Source organism: Nansenia antarctica, assembly GCF_963989245.1.
Source record: "Nansenia antarctica genome assembly, chromosome: 19".
NCBI lineage: Eukaryota > Metazoa > Chordata > Actinopteri > Argentiniformes > Microstomatidae > Nansenia > Nansenia antarctica.
In genome coordinates, this window is record NC_137692.1 from 26,032,641 (window position 1) to 26,059,618 (window position 26,978).

The 26,978-nt window shown below is 44.0% G+C and overlaps 1 protein-coding gene across 1 annotated transcript; it reads right to left on the minus strand.

Moving 5' to 3' along the window:
- Nucleotides 1–4,235: 4,235 nt before the first annotated feature.
- Nucleotides 4,236–21,976, minus strand: LOC308174051 (integrin alpha-E-like; the record flags this gene model as incomplete). Its single annotated transcript, XM_080549104.1, has 30 exons — nucleotides 4,236–4,271; nucleotides 4,399–4,509; nucleotides 4,720–4,806; nucleotides 5,100–5,189; nucleotides 5,746–5,847; nucleotides 6,687–6,756; nucleotides 6,862–6,942; nucleotides 7,227–7,306; nucleotides 7,409–7,504; nucleotides 7,626–7,761; nucleotides 7,938–7,942; nucleotides 9,458–9,609; nucleotides 10,195–10,337; nucleotides 10,522–10,655; nucleotides 11,714–11,935; nucleotides 12,512–12,649; nucleotides 15,256–15,392; nucleotides 15,847–15,973; nucleotides 16,189–16,259; nucleotides 16,949–17,099; nucleotides 17,235–17,394; nucleotides 17,511–17,665; nucleotides 17,853–17,974; nucleotides 18,304–18,408; nucleotides 18,528–19,176; nucleotides 20,274–20,347; nucleotides 20,468–20,562; nucleotides 20,718–20,823; nucleotides 21,695–21,844; nucleotides 21,958–21,976. 30 exons carry the CDS (start codon nucleotides 21,974–21,976, stop codon nucleotides 4,236–4,238), a joined length of 3,804 nt encoding a protein of 1,267 aa, XP_080405230.1.
- Between the last annotated feature and the right edge of the window lie 5,002 nt (nucleotides 21,977–26,978).

Here is a 26,978-nt window from a genome sequence, read left to right on the forward strand (position 1 = left end):
ATCCACTGGTAGGCTACTTCGAATAATGTGCAGCTTATAACATTTGCGTCATGTCGCGTAACATTGGCTTATTATAACGTTATGCTCTCATGCTAACGTAGCTATGGTATGTCAATTTAGTCCATGACATGAGTGTGTTTCTGCAGAGGAGAGACTCAGGGACGTGATGGGTTTAGACATGTTTACAGTCATGGGCCGTGTTCGTAAACTCGCTCTGAGAGCGCCGGAGCGTCCACGTGACTGCCTCTTGTCCAATCAAATCACTGGTTTCCATTGTGACGTTGAACCCAGTGTGCGCTGCGGCGAATTTACGAACGCGGGCAAAATGTTGGGAATTAGAATTTTCAACCAACTAATGTGAAAGATTAAAGAAGTCGCCTTGGCCTATGTTGTTATGAGATGCTAACTTGAATTAAGGTCCCAATTGGGTCATGTAATAAACGTTTTTTTTTATGTAGCCTAATGTTATTTTTGGGTGCTTACAGTATTCCTTCAACAGAGAGGAGACCAAAGCAGAGAGAGAATAATGTCAAGCAACCGTCCTACATAATTACATTAATGTGAAGTAGGCCTATTTTATCAGAAGCATTTTCTTTAAGGGTGAGTAGGCTACTAACTAATTTAAAAACGAATATTTCAATCAATGATAAATGCACAGTAGCCTATTGTATCTGTGCTGTGAATAGTATTGTGAATGAGTTAATATGTTCTGTAGCGGTCACTGGTGTGACCCCGAGAGCTCGAGCTCAGAGAGCGTTTGAGAGGCTGGTGATCAAGTCAATACTTCTAATAGCTGCAGTGAAATATGGGCTGGTAAGGCCAGATAACTTCCTTACTATAACATGCTTTTACATTTACATTTACATTTTTGGCATTTAGCAGACGCCTTATTCCAAAGCGACTTACAATCAATACATTTGAATACTAAGCATGTGAATCAGCAGTCCACTATTCGTTGCAGGAAGAGTACTCTAGCTCGGGCCGGGGGCCACTGATAGAAGGAAAAACCTTCTCCCTATTATCGCCTTCTACTCTATTACTAATAACAAGACAGGTATCAACTTATCAGAAGTCCAGCTTACTAGATAGTCTACTTACTCAGAGTGGAGAGAGAGATGACTTCACTGCTAGGTTTCCACATGCTGTCATTGTTCTGTATACCACCCATCTTCCGTCGTAGACTGAAGACCCATCTCTTCAGGTTACATCTTAACTGCTCCTCCTGAGACATCTTCTGCCCCTCAGCACTACGTCTCCTAAAGACACCCGCTTTCCCCTCTACTGTGTCCCTAGAACTTCTATTGCCCCCCTTGTACTGTTTCTCAGTTTCTCCAGTAATAAAAAATAATAATAAAAAAAATAAAGAAAGTTTTAGTAGAAGGCGATAATAGGGAGAAGGTTTTTCCTTCTATCAGTGGCCCTGGGCCCGAGCTAGAGTACTCTTCCTGCAACGAATGGTGGACTGCTGATTCACATGCTTAGTATTCAAATGTATTGATTGTAAGTCGCTTTGGAATAAGGCGTCTGCTAAATGCCAAAAATGTAACAATGTAAATGTATACAAGTTAGGCCACTTTTCTTTTTTTACATAAATGACCAGATATAACCTTCTCCTGTCTGATTCCTGGGCTTCACCACAGTCCATGAAAACTCACCTGGCTGCACCAGAGCGTGCCGTTGTCTTAGTGCCGTTGTCTTAGTGCCGTTGTCTTAGTGCAGTTGTCTTAGTGCCGTTGTCTTAGTGCCGTTGTCTTAGTGCCGTTGTCTTAGTGCAGTTGTCTTAGTGCAGTTGTCTTAGTGCCGTTGTCTTAGTGCCGTTGTCTTAGTGCCGTTGTCTTAGTGCAGTTGTCTTAGTGCAGTTGTCTTAGTGCAGTTGTCTTAGTGCAGTTGTCTTAGTGCAGTTGTCTTAGTGCAGTTGTCTTAGTGCAGTTGTCTTAGTGCAGTTGTCTTAGTGCCGTTGTCTTAGTGCCGTTGTCTTAGTGCCGTTGTCTTAGTGCCGTTGTCTTAGTGCCGTTGTCTTAGTGCCGTTGTCTTAGTGCAGTTGTCTTAGTGCCGTTGTCTTAGTGCCGTTGTCTTAGTGCCGTTGTCTTAGTGCCGTTGTCTTAGTGCCGTTGTCTTAGTGCAGTTGTCTTAGTGCCGTTGTCTTAGTGCCGTTGTCTTAGTGCCGTTGTCTTAGTGCCGTTGTCTTAGTGCCGTTGTCTTAGTGCCGTTGTCTTAGTGCCGTTGTCTTAGTGCCGTTGTCTTAGTGCAGTTGTCTTAGTGCAGTTGTCTTAGTGCAGTTGTCTTAGTGCCGTTGTCTTAGTGCCGTTGTCTTAGTGCCGTTGTCTTAGTGCCGTTGTCTTAGTGCCGTTGTCTTAGTGCCGTTGTCTTAGTGCCGTTGTCTTAGTGCAGTTGTCTTAGTGCAGTTGTCTTAGTGCAGTTGTCTTAGTGCCGTTGTCTTAGTGCCGTTGTCTTAGTGCCGTTGTCTTAGTGCAGTTGTCTTAGTGCCGTTGTCTTAGTGCCGTTGGGTTAGGGCAGTTGTCTTAGTGCAGTTGTCTTAGTGCAGTTGTCTTAGTGCAGTTGTCTTAGTGCCGTTGTCTTAGTGCAGTTGTCTTAGTGCCGTTGTCTTAGTGCCGTTGTCTTAGTGCCGCTGTCTTAGTGCAGTTGTCTTAGTGCCGTTGTCTTAGTGCCGCTGTCTTAGTGCCGTTGTCTTAGTGCCGCTGTCTTAGTGCAGTTGTCTTAGTGCCGTTGTCTTAGTGCCGCTGTCTTAGTGCAGTTGTCTTAGTGCCGTTGTCTTAGTGCAGTTGTCTTAGTGCCGTTGTCTTAGTGCCGTTGTCTTAGTGCCGTCGTCTTAGTGCCGTCGTCTTAGTGCCGTTGTCTTAGTGCAGTTGTCTTAGTGCAGTTGGGTTAGGGCAGTTGTCTTAGTGCAGTTGTCTTAGTGCAGTTGTCTTAGTGCAGTTGTCTTAGTGCCGTTGTCTTAGTGCAGTTGTCTTAGTGCCGTTGTCTTAGTGCCGTTGTCTTAGTGCCGCTGTCTTAGTGCAGTTGTCTTAGTGCCGTTGTCTTAGTGCCGCTGTCTTAGTGCCGTTGTCTTAGTGCCGTTGTCTTAGTGCCGTTGTCTTAGTGCCGTTGTCTTAGTGCCGTTGTCTTAGTGCAGTTGTCTTAGTGCCGTTGTCTTAGTGCCGTTGTCTTAGTGCCGTCGTCTTAGTGCCGTCGTCTTAGTGCCGTTGTCTTAGTGCAGTTGTCTTAGTGCCGTTGTCTTAGTGCCGTTGTCTTAGTGCAGTTGTCTTAGTGCAGTTGTCTTAGTGCAGTTGTCTTAGTGCAGTTGTCTTAGTGCAGTTGTCTTAGTGCAGTTGTCTTAGTGCAGTTGTCTTAGTGCAGTTGTCTTAGTGCCGTTGTCTTAGTGCAGTTGTCTTAGTGCAGTTGTCTTAGTGCAGTTGTCTTAGTGCCGTTGTCTTAGTGCCGTTGTCTTAGTGCCGTTGTCTTAGTGCATTGTTGTAAGTCATTTTGGGTAAAGGCGTCTACAGTTTATTTATGTTGAGAAAACATACAAAATCGTGAAGCAAAACAGGTGTATCTTACTGTATAGGCGTACATCAAAACACCAAAATACAACAATACACCAAAACACCAAAATACAACAATACATCAAAACACCAAAATCTAAATAACTGCATTTGAAACTACAACACCCCAAGCCCACAGGTGAATGCAGGTATATGCAGTTTAAACAGATAACCCAATCTTTTCTTTCCAGTACATATTTATATTATGTGACTTGTGGTCAAGTAGAGTGGAATGACAGTTTTAACAACTTACTCTAAATCAGGCAAAAGTGATTTTGTAGAAGAAGGTAGAAAATAATGATCTAGTAATAAATTGATGTTTTTATGCGGGTTGGTATGCGTCTCTTATGACAACAGTAAAGTATAGAAGGTGACATGCAGTGCACATTTTAGTTTCAAGATGCTATTGCATTTTAGTTGCTAATTATTTACATGCTTAAGTGTTGACTGTATGGATCATTATATCACGTTAATCACATTTATTTTATTTTCATCACATAGACTACATAGTCAGAAATAAGCTTCTGCTCATCATCAGAGTGAGGGGGGGGTGGAGGTGTTCTGAAACTAGACAAACACACTGCATCACTAATCTAACCCTAACATCACACATCACTAACCTAACCCTAACATCACACATCACTAACCTAACCCTAACATCACACATCACTAATCTAACCCTAACATCACACATCACTCCACTTCCTGGCGTCTTTTGAAGAAGCCACACTGCAAATTCAAATAGAAAAGATTAGAACTTTGATCCCTTGATACTTTTAAAATACTCAAATATCCAAGAGGGTCACACATACTTATACCTATATACATATATATAATAACTAATCATATTTAATACCTTAAACAGTATGATAATGATTACAGCCAGGACCAGGAAGCCTCCTATGGAGCCTCCGATGATGGCGGCCATCGACTTCTCTACCGTCAGTTTGATGAGCATCACTTCCACCTGACGTTAAAAACACAGTTTGTAAATAACTAGGTATAGTAGGTAAAATAGGCACGGCTGTTCTAGTGTTAAGTGGAACACTTAAAAGACACTTTAACTTTCTCTATTCAACACTATTGTCTAGAGTCTGACTTTTTAATTTGACTAATTGTCGACCAAGGATGGTGAACACATTCTAACAGATCTGATGAGGTAACCTAGGTAACCTACCGACTCCATGGATCTCATATCCAGAGCTTCATATTGCTCCTCATCGATTCCCAGAGTTCCTTTGGCTGTGATCTTCTCAGATGTACCCTGGGTAAATAGAGTGTCAGATGTACCCTGGGTAAATAGGGTGTCAGAGAGTGCCCAGTTATGGCGCCTAAACCAAACCCAACATGGAGCATAAAACGCAGAAACGTTGAATATTGAATACACTTTTAAATCACATAGTGCCTCACTCTCACACATGTGCAAATGCACAACGTTTCACCTAAAGCTCAAACAGATGTTGCTCTTTTAACTGCTTAATCATCGTTTAGTTAAGCTCTTTAGTCAATTTCTCTACTTAATCTGCAGATTACAATCAAACGTAAAAGTACACCAACCTGAACATCTGAGATTGAAGCTTCAGCCTCGACGGTGATCTTCTGCTCATCTGTCACTGCACACTTGATGAGATACTCCTGGCTAGATGGCTGGAGAAATAACAATGATTTACCACTTAGAAGCACCCACTGCCACCCATTAATATATAATATATGAAGTTTAAGACTGCTAGAGTTCAGAATCATTAATCCCCAAGGCTACTTCTTAATGCTAAAATGTCTGTCACTGAATTCTGTCTTTTTTCTTATTGTATGTCTTTGTGCATTTTTTGTATGGTGTGGTTTATATGGATTCATGTTTTGTGTTTTTCAAAACTCAAATTGGCCTTTTGGAACAATAAAGGTTTACGGAACTGAATTCAAGTGAACTGATTTCATGGATAATCCTGAATGTTCTGGGGTAAATGGAACTCACTTTCACTTCTGGAATGACAAGCAGCTCACATCTCTCCTGAAATCCAAACCAAACCATGTGATGAATTCACAGATCAAATGTGAATGAATGAAAGAATGATCTTTATTGTCATTGTACGGGTACAACGAAATTGAAATGCAAACCCTAAGTGCCAACAATCAAAACACCGTCCTAAGATAATAATGATGATCTATTATTAGTGAGATAAATGTCTGGATGTGTTTGCCAGACCCTGGGTGTGAAGCTGAGGATCCTCAGCTCAGTGTAGCGGGCCTGGACCGTCAGGCTGATGTTCACATGGATCACTGCCAAGTATTTATTCTCGCCATGAATCTGGAAGAACAAGTCTTGTTAGTGAAACATACAGAGTATGTGTGTGTGTGTTAGTGAAACATACAGAGTATGTGTGTGTGTGTTAGTGAAACATACAGAGTTTGTGTGTGTGTGTTAGTGAAACATACAGAGTATGTGTGTGTTAGTGAAACATACAGAGTTTGTGTGTGTGTTAGTGAAACATACAGAGTATGTGTGTGTTAGTGAAACATACAGAGTATGTGTGTGTGTTAGTGAAACATACAGAGTTTGTGTGTGTTAGTGAAACATACAGAGTTTGTGTGTGTGTTAGTGAAACATACAGAGTTTGTGTGTGTGTTAGTGAAACATACAGAGTGTGTGTGTGTTAGTGAAACATACAGAGTGTGTGTGTGTGTGTTAGTGAAACATACAGAGTGTGTGTGTGTTAGTGAAACATACATGTGTGTGTTAGTGAAACATACAGAGTGTGTGTGTGTTAGTGAAACATACAGAGTGTGTGTGTGTTAGTGAAACATACAGAGTTTGTGTGTGTTAGTGAAACATACAGAGTGTGTGTGTGTTAGTGAAACATACATGTGTGTGTGTGTGTTAGTGAAACATACAGAGTGTGTGTGTGTTAGTGAAACATACATGTGTGTGTGTGTTAGTGAAACATACAGAGTGTGTGTGTGTTAGTGAAACATACAGAGTGTGTGTGTGTTAGTGAAACATACAGAGTATGAATGTGTTAGTGAAACATACATGTGTGTGTATGTGTGTTAGTGAAACATACAGAGTATGTGTGTGTGTTAGTGAAACATACAGAGAGCGAAAATTCGTTTACATACAAATAATTGTGTTGTGCGGAGCAAACATACGTCAAACTTAAATGTCAGAGGTTGCTTCTCCATTTTGTCTGTGATTTTCACTATGTTTGGAGTGGCCTCCCTGTAACAGCAGGATACCAAAAATGTAATTAATAAATGAAACACTACTATGTAAGTGTCATCCATAATTTTCAAATCCCTCTACAATCTTTCAATTGTGACTTACCCAGTCAGTTGGACTTTCAGGGCGTTCTTAATCTGGAAGGGGTACGATTTAGTGTCCAGGACCCGCGTGCCACCGTTCTCACTATCAGACAGTAGGAAAACAACTCAGTTAGATCAGTTCATATGAACTCAATTAGATCCATATGAACTCAATTAGATCCATATGAACTCAATTAGACCCATATGAACTCAGTTAGACCCATATGAACTCAGTTAGATCCATATGAACTCAGTTAGATCACTGAACAATTGTCAGATGTGATTGTGCTGTTAGTGTACTGTACATGTGATCATGCTGTTAGTGTACTGTACATGTGATCATTGTGTTAGTGTACTGTACATGTGTTCTAGTGGAAAGTTTCACACCAGGTTAAGTTTGCGATGATCTCAGCGTTTCTCATCTCAGATTTCTTGTCCTCTAGCTGCCAGGAGATGTTGAAACTGACCTGTAAGATTCACACAAGAACGAAACATGTCAGAGAAGAAGAAGAACTTATGTATGTGATGACACATTTGGACGACGCCCCGAGACTGGCAGACGTGTGTACCTGGACGTCCTTCTTGAAGACTGGACGTAAGAGACGACACTTCAAATAGGAGAACTTCTCTTTCCGTTCGTTCTCACACACAGACCCCTCCATCTTCTTTGACTGTGGAGGAGAACAGCGAGTCAGTCGTTGCCTCATTGGTCAAGTATTGCACGATTAGATTACAGAATTTAATTATTTAAACAAATGGATCTGTCTTTAATTCAGCAGAACTTACCGGGGAGAACTTGTTAAAGAGGAGGATGTTGTGGTACGTCAGAACAAGCGTTGTCATGTAGGCGCTGTCCCCAGCGTTGGTCAGGTTGAAGACGATCTCTATGTTCTTGGTCGATCCAATTATGATCTTGTCCTGGCTATTAGACAAATCACATTATGAAAAAGACAAACAAATGTAGACATAAGATAAGGTGTAAATTACATTATATTTAATGATTTATATCTGTTTCACTTGTGATCACAACCTGGCGAATACAAGCAGTGAGGATATGTAAATATGTAAATACAGTATTGTGATTGAAACCTTACTGACCTGAGCTTTGAATCCAACAGGGATATGTTTTCCACACATGTGTCCTGTATCTTACAATCCTTCTCAAATTGAATCTAAATGTTTAACAACACACAGGCCATTACATTATATGCTTATCATTAGTTATGATTGCATAAAAAACACACATCTATGATTGCATTTGTTTTGATATCATAAAATAACTGGGTTAAAAATACATTCTCACAACATAAACCAATGGACCAATGTTATAAAACAACATAAAACAACAACTTAATTAAATCAAACTGTCTATCCTCATGAACTGATAAGTCAAATAATTGTATTAACCTTTTCAGTAATCACTGTGGGAGAGAATACGTCCAGAATCCTGAGTGGTTTCTGAGTCGTATTTGTGGGTAAATTCAAGGTGAACCGGACCTCCATGGGTGAGAAACAGTCATAGCAGCCCTGGAACAGAGAAACAGTCATAGCAGCCCTGGAACAGAGAAACAGTCATAGCAGCCCTGGAACAGAGAAACAGTCATAGCAGCCCTGGAACAGAGAAACAGTCATAGCAGCCCTGGAACAGAGAAACAGTCATAGCAGCCCTGGAACAGAGAAACAGTCATAGCAGCCCTGGAACAGAGAAACAGTCATAGCAGCCCTGGAACAGAGAAACAGTCATAGCAGCCCTGGAACAGAGAAACAGTCATAGCAGCCCTGGAACAGAGAAACAGTCATAGCAGCCCTGGAACAGAGCAGACAGGAAACAGTTGACTTCCTTCTCTTCTTGGTCTGGCAGATGTCCAGTGAATAATCCTGTATATATATATATGGTATATAGATGTAGATGTATCCTAGTTTCAAATTGTGACTGGTGCTAATTGGACCAGATCTATTGTTTGATTTCCATAAGCTTGATGACCAAGGCCTCGATGTCGGCATGTCAAGTGGAGGTGCTACAACTAGTACATTTGGGGTGAGTGGTGAATTCTGTACTCAGTGTTGCTGGTAGTATTGCTGTGGCTACCCTGCCTGAAGCCCTGAGACCTAGTTTCTGTTGAAAACAATCTGCTCAGAACCAACTGCTGTCAATCTCCAGTGAGAGGGACTGAAGCAATCTCCCAGATTCTCCCCTTCACCCCCCTACTTTGCACCTTCGCCTAACCCTAACCCTAACCCTAACCCTTCGCCTACCGAGTGGCAAAGGGAACAGTCCCTCCCTACTACCTCCCTACAGCCCCTCCCTACTTGCAAGAGAGACCTCTTCATCCCCTCTACAGTTTCTCTACTGTAAATAAAGAATAAACTAACTAAATAAATAATTCTTTCTTCTTCTAGCATTGTGACTGCCAATGACCCCTGGTCCTAGCATAGATTTGTTTTTCTTATGATAACTGATAGATGATAGATAGATGATTCACTTACTTTAGACAAATTGTAAGTCGCTTTGGATATAGGCGTCTATTAAATGTCTAAGATGTAAATGTGATGGTACATAGGGTTAACCCTAACCCTAACCCAGGAGGATGAGACCCTCACCACTAATGTCATTTTACCGTGAAGTGCAGTTTGATGGTCTTCAGGCAGTCTGCATCACTTTCCAATATGAAGACACTCTCCCTGTCTTCTGGTTTGTCAAAAGACAGGCGCTTTATATTCTGCCCTGCGTCCAGATCAATGTTATAGGATACAGGAAGATGTTCCGAACCTGAAAGGAGAATGTAAAACCACCAAAGGAATAAATAAATTATTTCCAAATGTTTCGGTTTCACACCAGAACAGCCGAGCCTTTTTTACCTACAAAAAGAGCCTCTTTACAATGCTACGTTGCTATTTACACACAACGACCACTAGTTGGCCGCTTGTAAATTATCCTGCTTCCTACACAGAAAAACGGCAAAATAGCTTCATACTAGCTTATCCTGAAAAATATAAGAAAAATATCCTGAAAATATAAGGATACTGGGCGGTAGAACGCACATATCTAGGAAAAGTGAAGTGCAAAGACATAAATTCTTTACTCACAACTCACAGTTGATATGGAAGATATTGGATATGGATATTAAGAGTGTAACCCTAACCCTAACCCTAAGATCTAATGAAGGCTTGAGAACGTGTGCGTAGCCTAACCCTAACCCTAACCCTAACCCTAATGAAGGCTTGAGAACATGTGCGTCGCCTAACCCTAACCCTAACCCTAAGATCTAATGAAGGCTTGAGAACATGTGCGTCGCCTAACCCTAACCCTAACCCTAAGATCTAATGAAGGCTTGAGAACATGTGCGTCGCCTACTGGCAATGTTTCCTTTGGTCTGCGTGTTGAGGCAGGTCTTCAGGGTGACCTCCAGCTGGGTAACTGTGTTCATCTGCTCTGCCAGGCTGATGACCCTGGGACTCATGGTCAGCTTGGGTCTGAAGACGATGACAGGAAGAGTTCTGCGGGAAGAAGAATTCAGAGTCCAGATCAGAAGTCAGATCGAGGCGCTGCCTAGCCTACATTCTACAGGACACCTAGAGTTTCACGAAGTATAGAACTGCAACACATTTGGTGGATATAGAGACAGTATATCATGTAGTTAACGTAGGGCTCTCCAGGCCACACTGCTATGCTGTTACTCACTCTAGGACAGTGACAGTGCCTTGGCTGCCAGCGCTGATGTAAACCTGTCTGTCCTGGTCAGTCTCTGTAGAAAAAGCACTGACCGACTGGCCAAAATGGCGGAGTTTCATTTTCATCTGAGCAGCTGAAATTCTCTGGATGACAGGAACATATAGAGTGTTATTATAGAGTGTTATTATAGAGTGTTATCACACTATTATGAACATATCATGACACCTGACAAAACAGCTTTTAGCCAATGGAGGTTTAAAATGGTATGCATACTGCAGTGTAAACGGTCGGCTGGTATTGGCATACTTATTATGAATTTAGTAGCCAGTATGCACTATATATGCTAGTATGCAGTAGCCATTTCAAACACAGCCTTTGTTTCTAAGGGTTAGGGTTAGTTAGTTTTCTAGTACGTGTCATAACCACACCATTAGTATTTACCGCACATTAATTCATGGCAACAATGTACGATGTTTGAGTTCAGTTCAGTTAGATAATGTTGGAATCACCCCAGAAACTATGTTTACTGCCATGGTGAAGAAGGCCGTTGTGACAGACTCTTTGTCAGCAACATTTCCAGAGACTCACCTGTGAGAAGTCTCTCTGTACCCCTCCTCTCCTGCATGGTAGATGTAGAGACTCACCTGTGAGAAGTGTCTCTGTACCCCTCCTCTCCTACATGGTAGATGTAGAGACTCACCTGTGAGAAGTGTCTCTGTACCCCTCCTCTCCTGCATGGTAGATGTAGAGACTCACCTGTGAGAAGTGTCTCTGTACCCCTCTCTCTCCTGCATGGTAGATGTAGAGACTCACCTGTGAGAAGCTTCTCTGTACCCCTCCTCTCCTGCATGGTAGATGTAGACGCACCTGTGAGAAGTGTCTCTGTACCCCTCCTCTCCTACATGGTAGATGTAGAGACTCACCTGTGAGAAGCCTCTCTGTACCCCTCCTCTCCTGCATGGTAGATGTAGAGACTCACCTGTGAGAAGCCTCTCTGTACCCCTCCTCTCCTGCATGGTAGATGTAGACTCACCTGTGAGAAGTGTCTCTGTACCCCTCCTCTCCTACATGGTAGATGTAGAGACTCACCTGTGAGAAGTGTCTCTGTACCCCTCCTCTCCTACATGGTAGATGTAGAGACTCACCTGTGAGAAGCCTCTCTGTACCCCTCCTCTCCTGCATGGTAGATGTAGAGACTCACCTGTGAGAAGCCTCTCTGTACCCCGCCCTCTCCTGCGTGGTAGATGTAGAGGCTCCCAGAGCATTCTGGGCTGTCGGCATCTTCCTCCAGAGGCGCCCCGACCACCACGTCGTTGAATCCGTTCCCGTCCAGGTCTCCAACTGAGGCGATGGCCGACCCAAACCTGGCGAAGGAGTATCCGTCCAGGCCTCGCCACTCCCAGTCTTCCTTGAGGAACGTCCCCTAGGACACAAGCAGAAGATCACTACAGTACAGTTCCATCTGCCCCTTATTGCAGGATTGCTGCAAAGGCATTGGCTCATTTTAGATCAATAATACACTCTCCACATACACATCAGGGTATCCGCGGTGTTTTGAAAAGTATTAAAAGTTGATAAATCAATTTTGGGAAAATCAAGACCCTTAATAAGTATTAAAAAGTCTTAGCACGATTTTATGAGGTCGAGGTTGAATTTTGTAGGTATTTTTCTGAATTAGACTCCAAAGAGTTTGAGTCCTAAACACTTTTAGTAAAAGTTCGTGAATTTATTCGTTTTATTAAAAAACAAAGATGAACCGGAAATTGTGTTGTATGATAGTGGTCTAGTCTATTGCAAACTAAAACTGTTAAGTTAAAGGTGTCACTGATGTAAACGGTTACAGCTCGAAGTGGCGGTGAGGTCTGGAAAAATATTGACAAGGTCTTTAAAAAGTCTTAGAAAGGTATTGAAATTAACCTCAAGATTCCTGTATATACCCTGTACATGTATATCAGGGTACATCAGCCTCCCCAAATGTATATAGATGTATTTCACTCACCTGGTGCAGCTTGTACACCAACACTTTGCCCTCCTCTCCTCTCTGATAGAAGTGTGGGGCTCCGACGAGCAGGTAGTCTGTTTTACCATCTTTATCAGAGTCCAGGGTGCACAGCACTGACCCGAAGTATGAGCCAACCTACAGCGCAGCATAGATGAACAGATCAGGTGTGTTTATACTGTATATAAGTATCCATACAGTCACAAGCCATAAAGGTTGACCGATAAACAACATAGTATTGTAATGAAGTTGTTATCATTTGTATCCACCAGGTGGCAGCGTGTGCCAGGCAGGAGGCAGGAGTGAGGAAGGCCCGCACACTCAATTGCTTCGACAAATTCTACTCAGCAAACAATTGTGACCCAGATCTGGTCTCGTGGTGGAGCGTATGGCTGAGTGTTACCTGGACCACATGTGGGAGGCCAGCCCTGGTTGAGATGTGGGAGGCCAGCCCTGGTCCACATGTGGGAGGCCACTCAGGCCAGCCCTGGTTGAGATGTGGGAGGCCACTCAGGCCAGCCCTGGTCCACATGTGAGAGGCCACTCAGGCCAGCCCTGGTCCACATGTGGGAGGCCACTCAGGCCAGACCTGGTCCACATGTGGGAGGCCACTCAGGCCAGCCCTGGTCCACATGTGGGAGGCCACTCAGGCCGGCCCTGGTCCACATGTGGGAGGCCACTCAGGCCAGACCTGGTCCACATGTGGGAGGCCACTCAGGCCAGACCTGGTCCACATGTGGGAGGCCACTCAGGCCAGCCCTGGTCCACATGTGGGAGGCCACTCAGGCCAGCCCTGGTCCCCATGTGGGAGGCCACTCAGGCCAGGACGGGTCCACATGTGGGAGGCCACTCAGGCCAGGACGGGTCCACATGTGGGAGGCCACTCAGGCCAGACCTGGTCCACATGTGGGAGGCCACTCAGGCCAGACCTGGTCCACATGTGGGAGGCCACTCAGACCAGACCTGGTCCACATGTGGGAGGCCACTCAGGCCAGACCTGGTCCACATGTGGGAGGCCACTCAGGCCAGACCTGGTCCACATGTGAGAGGCCAGACCTGGTCCACATGTGGGAGGCCACTCAGGCCAGACCTGGTCCACATGTGGGAGGCCACTCAGGCCAGCCCTGGTCCACATGTGGGAGGCCACTCAGGCCAGACCTGGTCCACATGTGGGAGGCCACTCAGGCCAGACCTGGTCCACATGTGGGAGGCCACTCAGGCCAGACCTGGTCCACATGTGAGAGGCCACTCAGACCAGACCTGGTTGAGATGTGGGAGGCCAGCCCTGGTTGAGATGTGAGAGGCCAGCCCTGGTTGAGATGTGGGAGGCCAGCCCTGGTTGACATGTGAGAGGCCAGCCCTGGTTGACATGTGGGAGGCCAGCCCTGGTTGAGATGTGGGAGGCCAGCCCTGGTTGAGATGTGGGAGGCCAGCCCTGGTTGAGATGTGGGAGGCCAGCCCTGGTTGACATGTGAGAGGCCAGCCCTGGTTGACATGTGAGAGGCCAGCCCTGGTTGAGATGTGGGAGGCCAGCCCTGGTTGAGATGTGGGAGGCCAGCCCTGGTTGAGATGTGGGAGGCCAGCCCTGGTTGAGATGTGGGAGGCCAGCCCTGGTTGAGGGTTAGAGGCCAGCCCTGGTTGAGATGTGAGAGGCCAGCCCTGGTTGAGATGTGGGAGGCCAGCCCTGGTTGAGATGTGGGAGGCCAGCCCTGGTTGAGATGTGGGAGGCCAGCCCTGGTTGAGATGTGAGAGGCCAGCCCTGGTTGAGAGTTAGAGGCCAGCCCTGGTTGAGAGTTAGAGGCAAGCCCTGGTTGAGATGTGAGAGGCCAGCCCTGGTTGAGAGTTAGAGGCCAGCCCTGGTTGAGATGTGGGAGGCCAGCCCTCTCGGCCCTGGTTGAGAGTTGGCAGTTTGCTGTGGGTATGAAGAACGTCTGATACGTTCCTGTAGCTACTGGAACAACGTTGTACCTGGGTCATACCTGGATGTACCTGGGTCATACCTGGATGTATCTGGGCCATACCTGGGCCAAACCTGGATGTATCTGGGCCAAACCTGGATGTACCTGGGTGCTGCTAGGAAATGGACATGGGTCAGATCTGGCCTGTCATTTCTCTGCTGACTGTGAGGCCTTTTGAAGTGATGTTAAAGGCATCATTGGTGTGTTGGAGCAGTTGAGTGTGCAGCACAATTCCTGGCACATAATTGTCATCTCATGGATGATACAAGGGGTAGTGGTGGTCTAGTGGATAGTGAGTTGGACTTGGGATCGGAAGGTTGTGAGTTCAAATCCCGCCTGAAGCCACACCACTACTAGTGTGCCCTTGGGTAAGGCACTTAGCCCTCAGTTACTCCAGGGGGAATGTCCCTGTAATTCGTAATTGTAAGTCGCTTTGGATAAAGGCGTCTGCTAAATGGCAAAATTTTTATTATTATTTAAATTATTATACAAATAATAACAATTTCATTACAATGCTTTGCTGTTCTTTGGTAAACCTTTATGGCTCATTCATTTCTTTTTAATTTCATCCCAGCACCCCTTACCAGGGATTTGGGTTTCACTATCCAAACTCCCTATGTATCAGGCAGCCAACCAGTGGCCATGTTCTCTCTAACCATGGTGTTAGGATTAAACCACCAGTTTATGACACATTAAGTAACACAAAGTAAGACATCCTGTTGATTTAATGATATAGATGTTCTGTGTGTGTTTCTATGATGGATATGTAGGGTTAGGGTTCTGTACCTGGTCCCCCTGTAGTATCTGCTGCTGCTGGTGTGTGGCGGCGTTGAAGACGTAAACCCCCCCTGTCAGGTTGTAGCGAGGCGCCCCTGAGATGTACAGAGTCCCAGAAGAGTCCGAGGCCGACACAACACTGTAACCTGTGACACACAGAGAGAGAGAGAGAGAACCAGGGTCGGGTTAGTAAGCGCTGAGGATGACAGAAGAATTACCTACATGTGGAATTGGCCGAATACTGCGGCTGACTATGCTTGTGTCTTTAAAAATGTATTTAACTTGAATGTATTTAATGTGAACACGTTAGCTGTGTGTACTGCAGGGGTGGCTGGTGCAGGCAGAACTGTGTGATTCCTCATTCCACTACATGTATGACAATGAGCCCATCCTTCAATGTCTACCTCCACCAGCCTCCAGTGGTGTCCTGGACACCTAAACATATTCCCATACAAATAACAACATAAAGTATCAAAGCAGTGGCAAGTAGCAGAGATCTTCACACCTAACCCTAACCTAACCCTAACCCTAACCCCAGGACCAGGATGTAGTACCACTGGTCTACAGTCTGCAGACTAGATACTGTTCACCCTTTCTCACCCAAGTAGGAGAACCGTGGTCCTGAGGAGGTTCCATTTAGAAAGGCCACATGTTTCTGCTTGGGATCCTTCAGGATCACTCCCCCACTCCAGTCATAGGCGCCTACGGCCCCAAACAGCTGCGACCCCTAGGAACGACACGGGAACGTTTGAGATCAGCCAGAAGCCAGTGAGACGGGTTACATCAAGAGTATTATTGGGTCTGGATGTTGCTACTGATATTGTCATCAGATGGTCTAGGCCTCTCTGATATGATGCACCCAAACTCACCTCATATTATGGATACCTCACCCTGCCCTCAGAAGTCAAAGTCAACATAAAGAATTACCAACATGAAACTTACATCAGGTGCTATGTGATTGCTGAATCCGGCCTCTGCAAGCTCAAATTGAAAGCCTTCCCCTTGCTTTATTCCTGTTTACAGATTAAAATCAAAGGTTTTTGTTATACTGTAATATACAAGCAAACACATACTCTACGATGGCATATTTTTTACACCATACATCCTTTGAGTACACCGTACATCCTTTGAGTACACCATACATCCTGACATCCTTGAGGCTAACCAGCAGCTACTTCCCCCAGGCGATCAGGCTCATGAAACAAGCCCACTGTAGACAGTTGACTCTCTTCCCCAAGCCCATCCCATGTATACGGACTACGGAAACCTTACTACTGAACTATCTATTATCACTAGTGGCACCACTAGTGTGTCCTGTCTTACCTGTACTATTGTCACCTGTATCTTGTATTATGCCACTTGTTATATGTTGTCACTTGTATCCTGTACTACTGTCACTTTTTTAAATCTTGAATTATTATTGCCTTATTGTCTCGTGCTGCAACGTCAGGAACCGAAGCCTAACACTGTAATGTGACGTAACGATACACTTGAAATTGAGCTTGAGTGTTACCTTCGATTCCTTTGATGATGCTGGTCTCCAGCTGAGAGAGGGTGTGTGTGTGTGTGTGTGTGTGTGTGTGTGTGTGTGTGTGTTGAGTGTTACCTTCGATTCCTTTGATGATGCTGGTCTCTTACCTTCGATTCCTTTGATGATGCTGGTCTCTTACCTTCGATTCCTTTGATGATGCTGGTCTCTTACCTTCGATTCCTTTGATGATGCTGGTCTCCAGCTGAGAGAGGATGCCCTCCAGGGCTTTGTAGTCATCTACCAAGAACAGGTGGCCTTGGCTGGAGCTGATGTTTTTCATCTCCTCTATCGCCTTAGTGGAGCTTTTAATCTTTTCTCCAACCTGTAATAAAATAAACGTTAGTTCAATGTTAATTGGATTTGGTTTCCTGTTCAATTACATCTTTCAATTGCTCAGAGCGATGTTTACTAGTGAATACTATTATATATACTATGACTAGAGTACTTATGTACTTACCCCAATAGCAAATCTGGTGATGTTATTAGTAACAAGCAAGTTCAACGCTTTGTCCATATAGTCCTTCTTATCCCAGCGGGATATCTGTCCGTCTGACACGACGATGACGATCTTCTTATTCTCCGCTTTTGATCCATTCTCAGCAACAAAGACGTGTTCACTGGAAACGCATGAATGTCAATGTATCTGCATGTATCTGGTTTTGTGTTCTTGATGATCTGCTATACATACATGTATACCTTTAAGCATCTACTGCCTCATGCCAATGGTACTTACATGGCGTAGATGATGGCAGAAGCCGTCACTGTGGCATTCTGAATCTGTTGAATGTTCTGGACCGTCTCAAGAGCTCTGGCGCCATCAGCAGCACCCTCTTTTAGTAAGAGTTCAGCTCTGATCTTTGATCCATATTGAACAACAGCAAATTCACACTGTTAAAAAAGGGAAAATAGGGTTTTCATGATCACAGTAGAGTATCACAAGGATTCATTCATTTGTTTGGGATTCTATTCTAGAATAGAGTTTTGGATTCTGTTCTATCACATGTCTGGGTAGTAGTAGGACCAACTCTTATCATCCTTGTTGGTTTATGCTGCGGCTGTGTTGATCTCTACTCACATTGAAACATTTCCCCCAAACGTTTGTCATCACAGTCGAGATGAACTCTTTAGCACTTTTAAAGTCGTGATCATCGAGGCTCCCAGACCCATCCAGTATAAATACAATCTCAGTCCCAGGATCTGAAACACAAAACCATTCACAAACAACTGATTGTAACAGGAATAGGACAACTATACAACTGATTTGTACTTTGTAATGTACAATATTTGACAGATTGACATTGGCTGCATACAGTATTGTACTGTACTGTACATTCTAAATTGTTTACCATGTCAGATATCTTGACTAAACATCTCTGGAGGTTTGTGTGTTTTTTGCAGAAATATCAGACTGATGCTAGCTTTTGCATTCTTAGTGTTTTACAGAAGAGCATTTCAGCACACCCACTTATTTGGTAATAATGTGGAGCAGGACCACTGCTTTAATATTGGGAAATGAAGAGCCATACCATCCTTTTCATCCTCATCCTCGTTGTTGTTGTTGTTGTTGTTGTTGTTGTTGTTGTTGTTGTTGTTGTTGTTGATAGAGATGTTTCTTTCCAGTTGCTCTACAACTGTCATTCAGAAATGTTGGTTTGAGATATTAGTTACTGGTTTGTGCATCTCGATTGTAATATGTTATTTGGTGCCGGTGGTCCCAGACTGTGCGGTCCCAGCACATGGGGCTGCTTACCTAGGAGAGCCGGGTCGATCTGACCCTGAATGTGATGACCAGACAGATGCTTACCTAGGAGAGCAGGGTCGATCTGACCCTGAATGTGATGACCAGACAGATGCTTACCTAGGAGAGCAGGGTCGATCTGACCCTGAATGTGATGACCAGACAGATGCTTACCTAGGAGAGCAGGGTCGATCTGACCCTGAATGTGATGACCACACAGATGCTTACCTAGGAGAGCAGGGTCGATCTGACCCTGAATGTGATGACCACACAGATGCTTACCTAGGAGAGCAGGGTCGATCTGACCCTGAATGTGATGACCACACAGATGCTTACCTAGGAGAGCCGGGTCGATCTGACCCTGAATGTGATGACCAGACAGATGCTCACCTAGGAGAGCAGGGTCGATCTGACCCTGGATCTGATGACCAGACAGATGCTTACCTAGGAGAGCAGGGTCGATCTGACCCTGAATGTGATGACCAGACAGATGCTTACCTAGGAGAGCAGGGTCGATCTGACCCTGAATGTGATGACCACACAGATGCTTACCTAGGAGAGCAGGGTCGATCTGACCCTGGATCTGATGACCAGACAGATGCGTACACGTCCCACTGAGATACTCGTTCATGCTTTTCTTCACTCTGACTTGTTGGCAGACCTGCCAAAACAAAACCAGCACAGTTCAGTCAGACGCTCACGTCGCTTTAATCATTATTTTAATGTAAATGGTAATACAGGTTTGGTGTGATTGGATGGCTCCGCTCTGTATAGCTCTCTGCCTGAAGTTTAATGGCATAAAATACTACATTTCGTCACACTGTTTAACCAGAGTGGAGTGTTGCAAACTCAGCTGCTTTTAAGTCTGGTCCTTTAAGCCTGGTCCTTTAAGTCTGGTCCTTTAAGCCTGGTCCTTTAAGCCTGGTCCTTTAAGCCTGGTCCTTTAAGCCTGGTCCTTTAAGCCTGGTCCTTTAAGCCTGGTCCTTTAAGCCTGGTCCTTTAAGCATGACTCATATCAGCAGCTCTACTCTCTCTTTTTATCAAGTTCACAGAGGGCTTTTTTTCTTTCCTTTTTTTGCTTCACTCAGTTTGGCCAGTAGAATATTTATTCATGTTTTATGTAATTCATTCTATTCTTCTATTCAATCCTCTAGAATTGACTAGTTTTCATGATACAGACTACAGTTGGATTGCAGACAGTATAACTGGAGTCTGAATCATTCAGGTAAAAGATCCAACCTGAAGATAGGATGACATTTGAGTGAGTCCTACGTATCGTGCTCAGTTAGTCAGAGTTGTGTGAAAGGCAGAAGTGGTTCACTCCTTCACACGCAAAGTGTGACACACACAGACAGAACAGGAAGCTGTGGCTTTGTTGAGAGACAGTTGGCTAGACAATAATCTGGTGCACCGGGGGAGGACGGTGGAGGTAGACATCGGAGGACGAGCTTCTCGAATCCATGAAACACTTAAGCTACAGGGCATGAAGTGAATATAATGTAACATGTATAACACCTGAGGATTGTCATAACCAATCATCATCATACTTAAACTGTTGACTAAAAGGTTGCGAATGATTTGATAAATGTCATGACACAGTCTTTTTTCTTCCTTAGCTATGGCATTTACAGTATCATGCATTAAGATTAGAAAAAAACAAAAACAATAACAGACAGCTGCATTGATAAGTATGTGAAAATTATAATTTTCTATCAAAACACCAAATCCATCAAATGTTAATATCTCTTCTTCACTCACCATGTACTCCTGGGTTTTCTCTGTCAAAGCGCTGGCTGCTGATACAACAGGTCTGAGTCCTCCTCCTGTGTCGGCTACATAAGGACATCTTCATTCAGTCAGGACAAGGTGAACAAACACAGCTGGGCCCTTAAAGGTACAAATATGAAACTGTTCATCAAACTTTTGGGTTTGTCATATTAGCGTCAGCTCACCTTCACCTGAGATGACGACTTCAGAACATTCGTCCTTGTTTGAAGCGCATCTGAAAACCTTCTGGGGTCTAGATGACGGGGATGTGACCAGAACCCTGCAGAAACAGACCAGAGAACATAACAGGATATTGAGGAATACATCTTATAAATATACATTTTATGGAAATAATGAAAACAAACCTGGATATGTAAATAATGTAAACAATTTCATTTAACATGACACTATGATGGACTTCCTGGAGTAACTCACCCATCTTTGGACTGAACGGTAGTTTGTCCAAACAGCACATCATCTGTCCTCTTAAAATGTTTTACTGGCTTTGTAAAAACATTGAAGCCTCTCGCTGAGCAGATTACTGTAACACAAACATATTTCAGAAGTCGGTAAAAAAGGTTCTACTGTACCTAAAACCAAAAGGGGTTCTACATGGCACCAACAACGGTTCTTTAAATAATTATTCTACAGGGAGAGACAAGTAACCTTTATAAGAGTGTATGTAGGGTTATTTCACCACTCGTAACAAAAAATTATGAATACTAACACAATACTACCAAGTCAATACAAAACAAATGCATGTACATACCTGTCAGTAGAATTATATATCCCCAAAACATTTTCTAGGTCTGAAACAACTTTGATTAAATAAACTGCTTAAAACATGGTGGTAACTAGGCCTTCCAAACTTGACAATCTCTCATATGAGCATATCTCTGCTTCTCTCATATGAGCATATCTCTGCTTCTCTCATATGAGCATATCTCTGCTTCCCTGAATAGTCCTCTGTACACTGGAGGAAGTGGTCATATCTGAGTAAGGCTGCTTGCTTAGTGTTCCTATGAAGAGATGACATCACAAAACACATTCAACACTCCAGAGGTTGTGTGGTATGCAGAAGCACCTTCTTGACGGCACATTGAGCAATTTGATAGATACAAATTTGGTATATATGTATATATCTGTCTATGGTATATAGGTCTATAGGTCTATATTAACCCTGACCCCTAGATGACCCCTGACCCTAACCCTGACCCCTAGACGACCCCTGGGTGCAGTACTGACCCCTAGACGACCCCTGGGTGCAGTACTGACCCCTAGACGACCCCTGGGTGCAGTACTGACCCCTAGACGACCCCTGGGTGCAGTACTGACCCCTAGACGACCCCTGGGTGCAGTACTGGTCCAACTAAAACTCGCCTCCGGACGGCTAACGGTGGAACTTAAGGTGCCTCTAGGGGCAAAAGGGTGGACTTGATTCCTCTCGGGGGGACACTCCGGTGTCTCGTCTCCGAGCTCCGGGGGGTATTTGGGCAGAGGGGCTGGTCGCTCCGCTATCGGCAGGCGGGCTCGCGCTCTCCCTACTCCCGGCTCTCTCTTTACTGTGGGGAACAAGACAAACAATTAGTTCCACCAGGCATTGATATTATCCGCCGTACCACGGCCCTCACCCATACGTACCACGGCCCTTACCCATACGCACCACGGCCCTCACCCATACGGCCCTCACCCATACGTGCCACGGCCCTCACCCGTACACGTGTGGTCGCGTAGCCTCTCTCTCTCTTTCTGACGCCTCCGCCTCCGCTTTTCATTCCTCCACTTGTTCGCGTCGCAGCCCTCGACCTGATGGAGTGATGTGCACCAGCCGGGTGTGTTGGGCGTAGACTCCGTTAATGACGCTGCCCCTTAGTCTATGCGGCCGCTGTCCATGGTGCTGAAGGCCAGGTATACCCGGGGCTGCGTGCGGGTCACCACAGTATGTGTATGTGTATGTGTATGTGTGTGTGTGTGTGTGTGTGTGTGTGTGTATGTGTGTGTGTATGTATGTGTGTGTATGTATGTGTATGTGTGTGTATGTGTGTGTGTGTGTGTGTGTATGTATGTGTGTGTATGTATGTGTATGTGTGTGTATGTGTGTGTGTATGTATGTGTGTGTATGTATGTGTACACTCTGTTATCTGGCTTCCTGTTACGGTTAGGGCAGATTCACAGGAAGTCATTCTTCAGATGACCATATAAGGACAGTTTCCTGAGGCAGTATCCTGAGCGTATGGCCGTCATAAAAACCCCTTGTCAGGAGGATCCTTATAGCAAAAGGCAACTATGCAGTTTATACATTCTATACTATTTATATGGTTTATGTGCGTGTATGTGTGCCAAAATATACTACAATAGTGTAGCTGTATGGATACTGATGGCCACGGTTACTTTGATATCATAAATGTTCTGTTGCTCCTCTGCAAGATATCTTGGTTAATTATCCATGTGCAGGGAAGGTCTAACCCAGTATGTTACAGCAGCGTTCTGCAATAGGGAGATTCAGATCAAGATTAGCAGTAGGAGAGACTTTAGTCAAACATTTTATGAACATGTTTCCAGCTCTCTTACGAGAGGAGGATGGAAGGTGAGTGACAGTGGCGGCTGGCCAATAGAGGGCGCTAGGGCGCCGCCCCCACCTTCCAACGCACCCCCACTTCCTAGTTCCTACTTGTAAAAGTTTTTTTTAAAATAAACATTGTTTACTCATAAAATGCGGCTGATATTCTGTCGGCGCCTATCAGCATTCATTAAAAATCCTCCAATACAATAACAATTTTTTATCTGTGTGAAATTCACTGTGAAAAAAAATATATATATATATATATATATATATATAAGGGTAGGGAGTCGTATGGAAGGCCATGCCCGCAAAAAACGGCTCGTCTCCACACGTGATATTTTGACGCCTCAAGGCGTCAATTCCACACGTCGATTTTTAACGTGTCTACGTAGACACGTCGATTTTTTGCGTGTTGCCTGTCATAGCCAACGGGCTGTTCCATTCTACTGATGTCTGGGTGTTAGAAAGGAAGCCTTTTGTGGTTTAAAGGCAGTTGGCAAACAGCTTTTAGGTGCATTACCAGTTAACTTTATAATAGTTACCTTTAGAACGATGATGCTGTTTAAACAACAAAAGAAGAAGAAGCAACGAGGACTGGTAACATTACAAGCAGACATAGATTTCGAAATCTATGTATGTTTGTAATGTTACCAGTTCTACCACTAGGCGTCACTATGCCATATATAATGTATATTCTCATGTATATATACCTGGGTTTCCGTTAACCGGCAATTGCCGGTCTTTGTCCGGTAAAATTTGGTGAAGTCCGACAAATTGAAAAGTCGTCGGACATATTGTCCGGTGAAAATAATTCCCTTTGAATACAATTCGCTAAAGCTGGCTGGGTGCGTTCGTAAACACGCTCTGGAAATCCGATCAGCACTCGCGGAACGCCTCTCGTCCAATCGAACGACTCGGTCGCTCTGTGACATCGAAGCCAGCGTGCGCTCCGGCGCTCTCAGAGCGTGTTTACGAACGCACCCCTAGAAGTTTCCAGCCAGCTAGCTGAAGCTGCTACACACACCAGAGCCATGGCGACCGAACGGCAAGTTAAACAACATACTATAAAAGTGACATTGTTTTACTCATTACTCATACGTTTGTTGTCATTCGGCGGTGCTAATAGTCGCTTTCTTTTTTAATTTATTTAATTTATTTTATTTTAGCAGTTTCCCCGAAAGTTAAGTGTTTGTTTTTATATCACTATTTGCACTTCTGGTTAGATGCTAAACTGCATTTTGTTGTCTGGTACTTGTACTCTGCAATGACAATAAAGTTGAATCTCACCTAATCTAATCTAATCTAATCTAAAATAATCTAAAATAATCCCATCACTATTACTCCCTATTTTCATCAGTGTTTCAATCCTTGAATCTGTGATGGAAATCAAGCAAAGCCACTTCAAGTCTCCCCACCACTGACAGCGCTGGGTGTGCCTTTCCTTACACTCTCGGTTATTCCCTGTGGATTTTAAAAAACGGTGTTTTGGTTTCTATAATGTGGTCTATTCTCAGTGTTGACGAGCAACTCAGGGGGCTTTGAGATGGCTAACAGCTAATTAAAGGAGTAATTCCACTCAAAAGGGTAGAAGTAAGCTGACTGTCTGTCTGTCTGTCTGTCTGTCTGTCTATCTGTCTGTCTGTCTGCCTGTTTGTCTGTATGTCTGTCTGTCTGTCTGTCTGTCTGTCTGTCTCTCTGTCAGTGTGCTGGACTACCTATGACTTCCATGGTACCTGGGAACGCGTTGTCGGAGAGAAACGCCCTCTGTACAAAGGACCTACTGACCAAAATCCCTGTTCCCCGTAGCCTACATGCTTGCACTGTTACTGTTCAATAAAATGTTATACATCTAGACATTGTGGTATTTCTTTATATACGTATCCCAGACTGCCTATCAATTGTTTCTCAATAAACAGTTATGTTCTTCCCATTGTCATACTCCCGAGCTAAACGAAATGCCTTCCCAACCAGCGAGACTTATAGAAATGACGTTGTTTTATTGATTTAAAAAAAAAAAAGGGTAAAACTGTAAAGAGAAAATAGAAAACTCACATTAATCCCAAACAATTTAACAAACTTCAGTTAACGTAATGTGGAGTCCGTTCATTGATCGATGCTGTCTGTTCAGTTCCCAGTGAGGCGCCCGTTCAGCGCTGGACCCGTTCAGCGCTGGATTTGACGCATGGCATAGCGCGCATGCATCAAATCATGTTATATTATTATATATTATATAGCTCGCATCTAATCGTATCGGATGAGAAATAGACATTAAATGGCATATATAGGCCGCTACACAACAGTAATCACCGCGACAAACATTAGATTTGGAGGAAAAAAATATATGATTTTGGAAAAAAAAAAAATATTATATTTTAATATGATGACCGGAATATATCACGTTTGTCCGGTAAATCGAATTCTTCCCGGACACGATGTCCGACGGCAAATTTTTCTAACGGAAACCCTGATATATACATATAATTTTGCTTTCACTTTAGATTAAAGGAGAGATAGATAATACATAGAGAATTGTATGAGAAAAACAATGGTCCAAACCCCATGGTTCTATCATGTATGGTTCAAAAGTTATCATGGTTTACCTCTTTCCATGCCAATTACTGGAATTGATCTCAATAGAATCTAGACCTAACAAGTGGTCACTGCAATAACGATTTGAAAAATTATGATAACCATCTTATTGTCTTAGTTTAATGTCATTTCAATACTGCTTCAATACTAACGTTGAAATGACAGTCTTAAAACAATAAGTACATCGAAAACATATACACATGTTTACACATGTAAGACAAAGAAAGGAAATTAGATTTTTCTATTGTCCCCTATTTCCTGGGGCTCATATAGATTTGACTAATTAGTAGATTAGATTAGATCAGCAAATGTCTGTCCAGCGATTGATATGAAGGGGTGAAAAGTAGGGGAGGATGACATTGAAAGACAACATTATGGCCCATTGGCATATGAACATCTAAGCAATATCACACGAGACGGAGTGCTGTTATACTTACTATCAGCACGGCTGTGATAGGTACGAGGCCGCAGTTCTACAGCGCCATTTATTACTTAACAGTAATAAGCGAGAACAGATTATGATTTGTTTGTTTATTTAATAATTTATTTTGGCAAGGGGACATCACTTTTCTTGACATTTTGGTATCAACTAAGGTAAACAAACTCATAGTCATGTTACATGGTGGCGGATGTTCAGTGCAAAACAAATTTGGTCTTGCCTGAGTAATACACATTCTGATATCTTATCCCCTGACTCTTAGTAACAACAACAAGGTACAAGGTTCATTTATTGGCATTCTATAACACAGGGATGCACAATGAGATGCAAGATATAGTCCTTACAGTCCCAGTAGGTCTCAGGTCCTTACAGTCCCAGTAGGTCTCAGGTCCTTACAGTCCCAGTAGGTCTCAGGCCTTACAGCCCCAGTAGGTCTCAGGTGTGTGTGTGTGTGTGTGTGTGTGTGTGTGTGTGTGTGTGTGTGTGTGTGTGTGTGTGTGTGTGGGTGGGTGTGGGTGGGTGTGTGTGTGTGTTTCGCGACAGACAGACAGCTTGATGGCTGCCGTGAGTGGTGAGATGAACGCGCTCAACATCTAAGCTCACATACACCCGTTGTAACTGCCATCGTTATTGCAGTGGGAATAAGATGCACTGGATGCTTTTGATACAATGTGCCTCGTTACCACACTAAGATTGGCTTTTAAACAAGCCCTGAACAGCGGGCGAGTCTACAAACAACGCCCGAACGTCTGCGACCCAAGCCCAACACCGGCCGGAGATGTTCCCGTAGACTTCAAGACGACCAATGACAGACTACGAGTGGACTAACTTTTTCCATAAAGGAATATTCTCCGCGACGCAAGGAAACGCGCGTCCATACGGATTCAAGCTTCTGAAATATGTCGCCAGAATCCTGAAGAAATTCCCACCCTCTGTCGATTTCCCGGTGGACCTTACACCTGACTCGCTGACAGCTTGGATAGAAACGCAGCTTTGCTTCATCCGTGAGAGAATACAACCAGCGCTGCGGGCCTCCGGGACAGAGACACATCGACAACACACCATGAGGGGTCTGAGAATTGCTGCAATGACTAAAAGAAAGGCC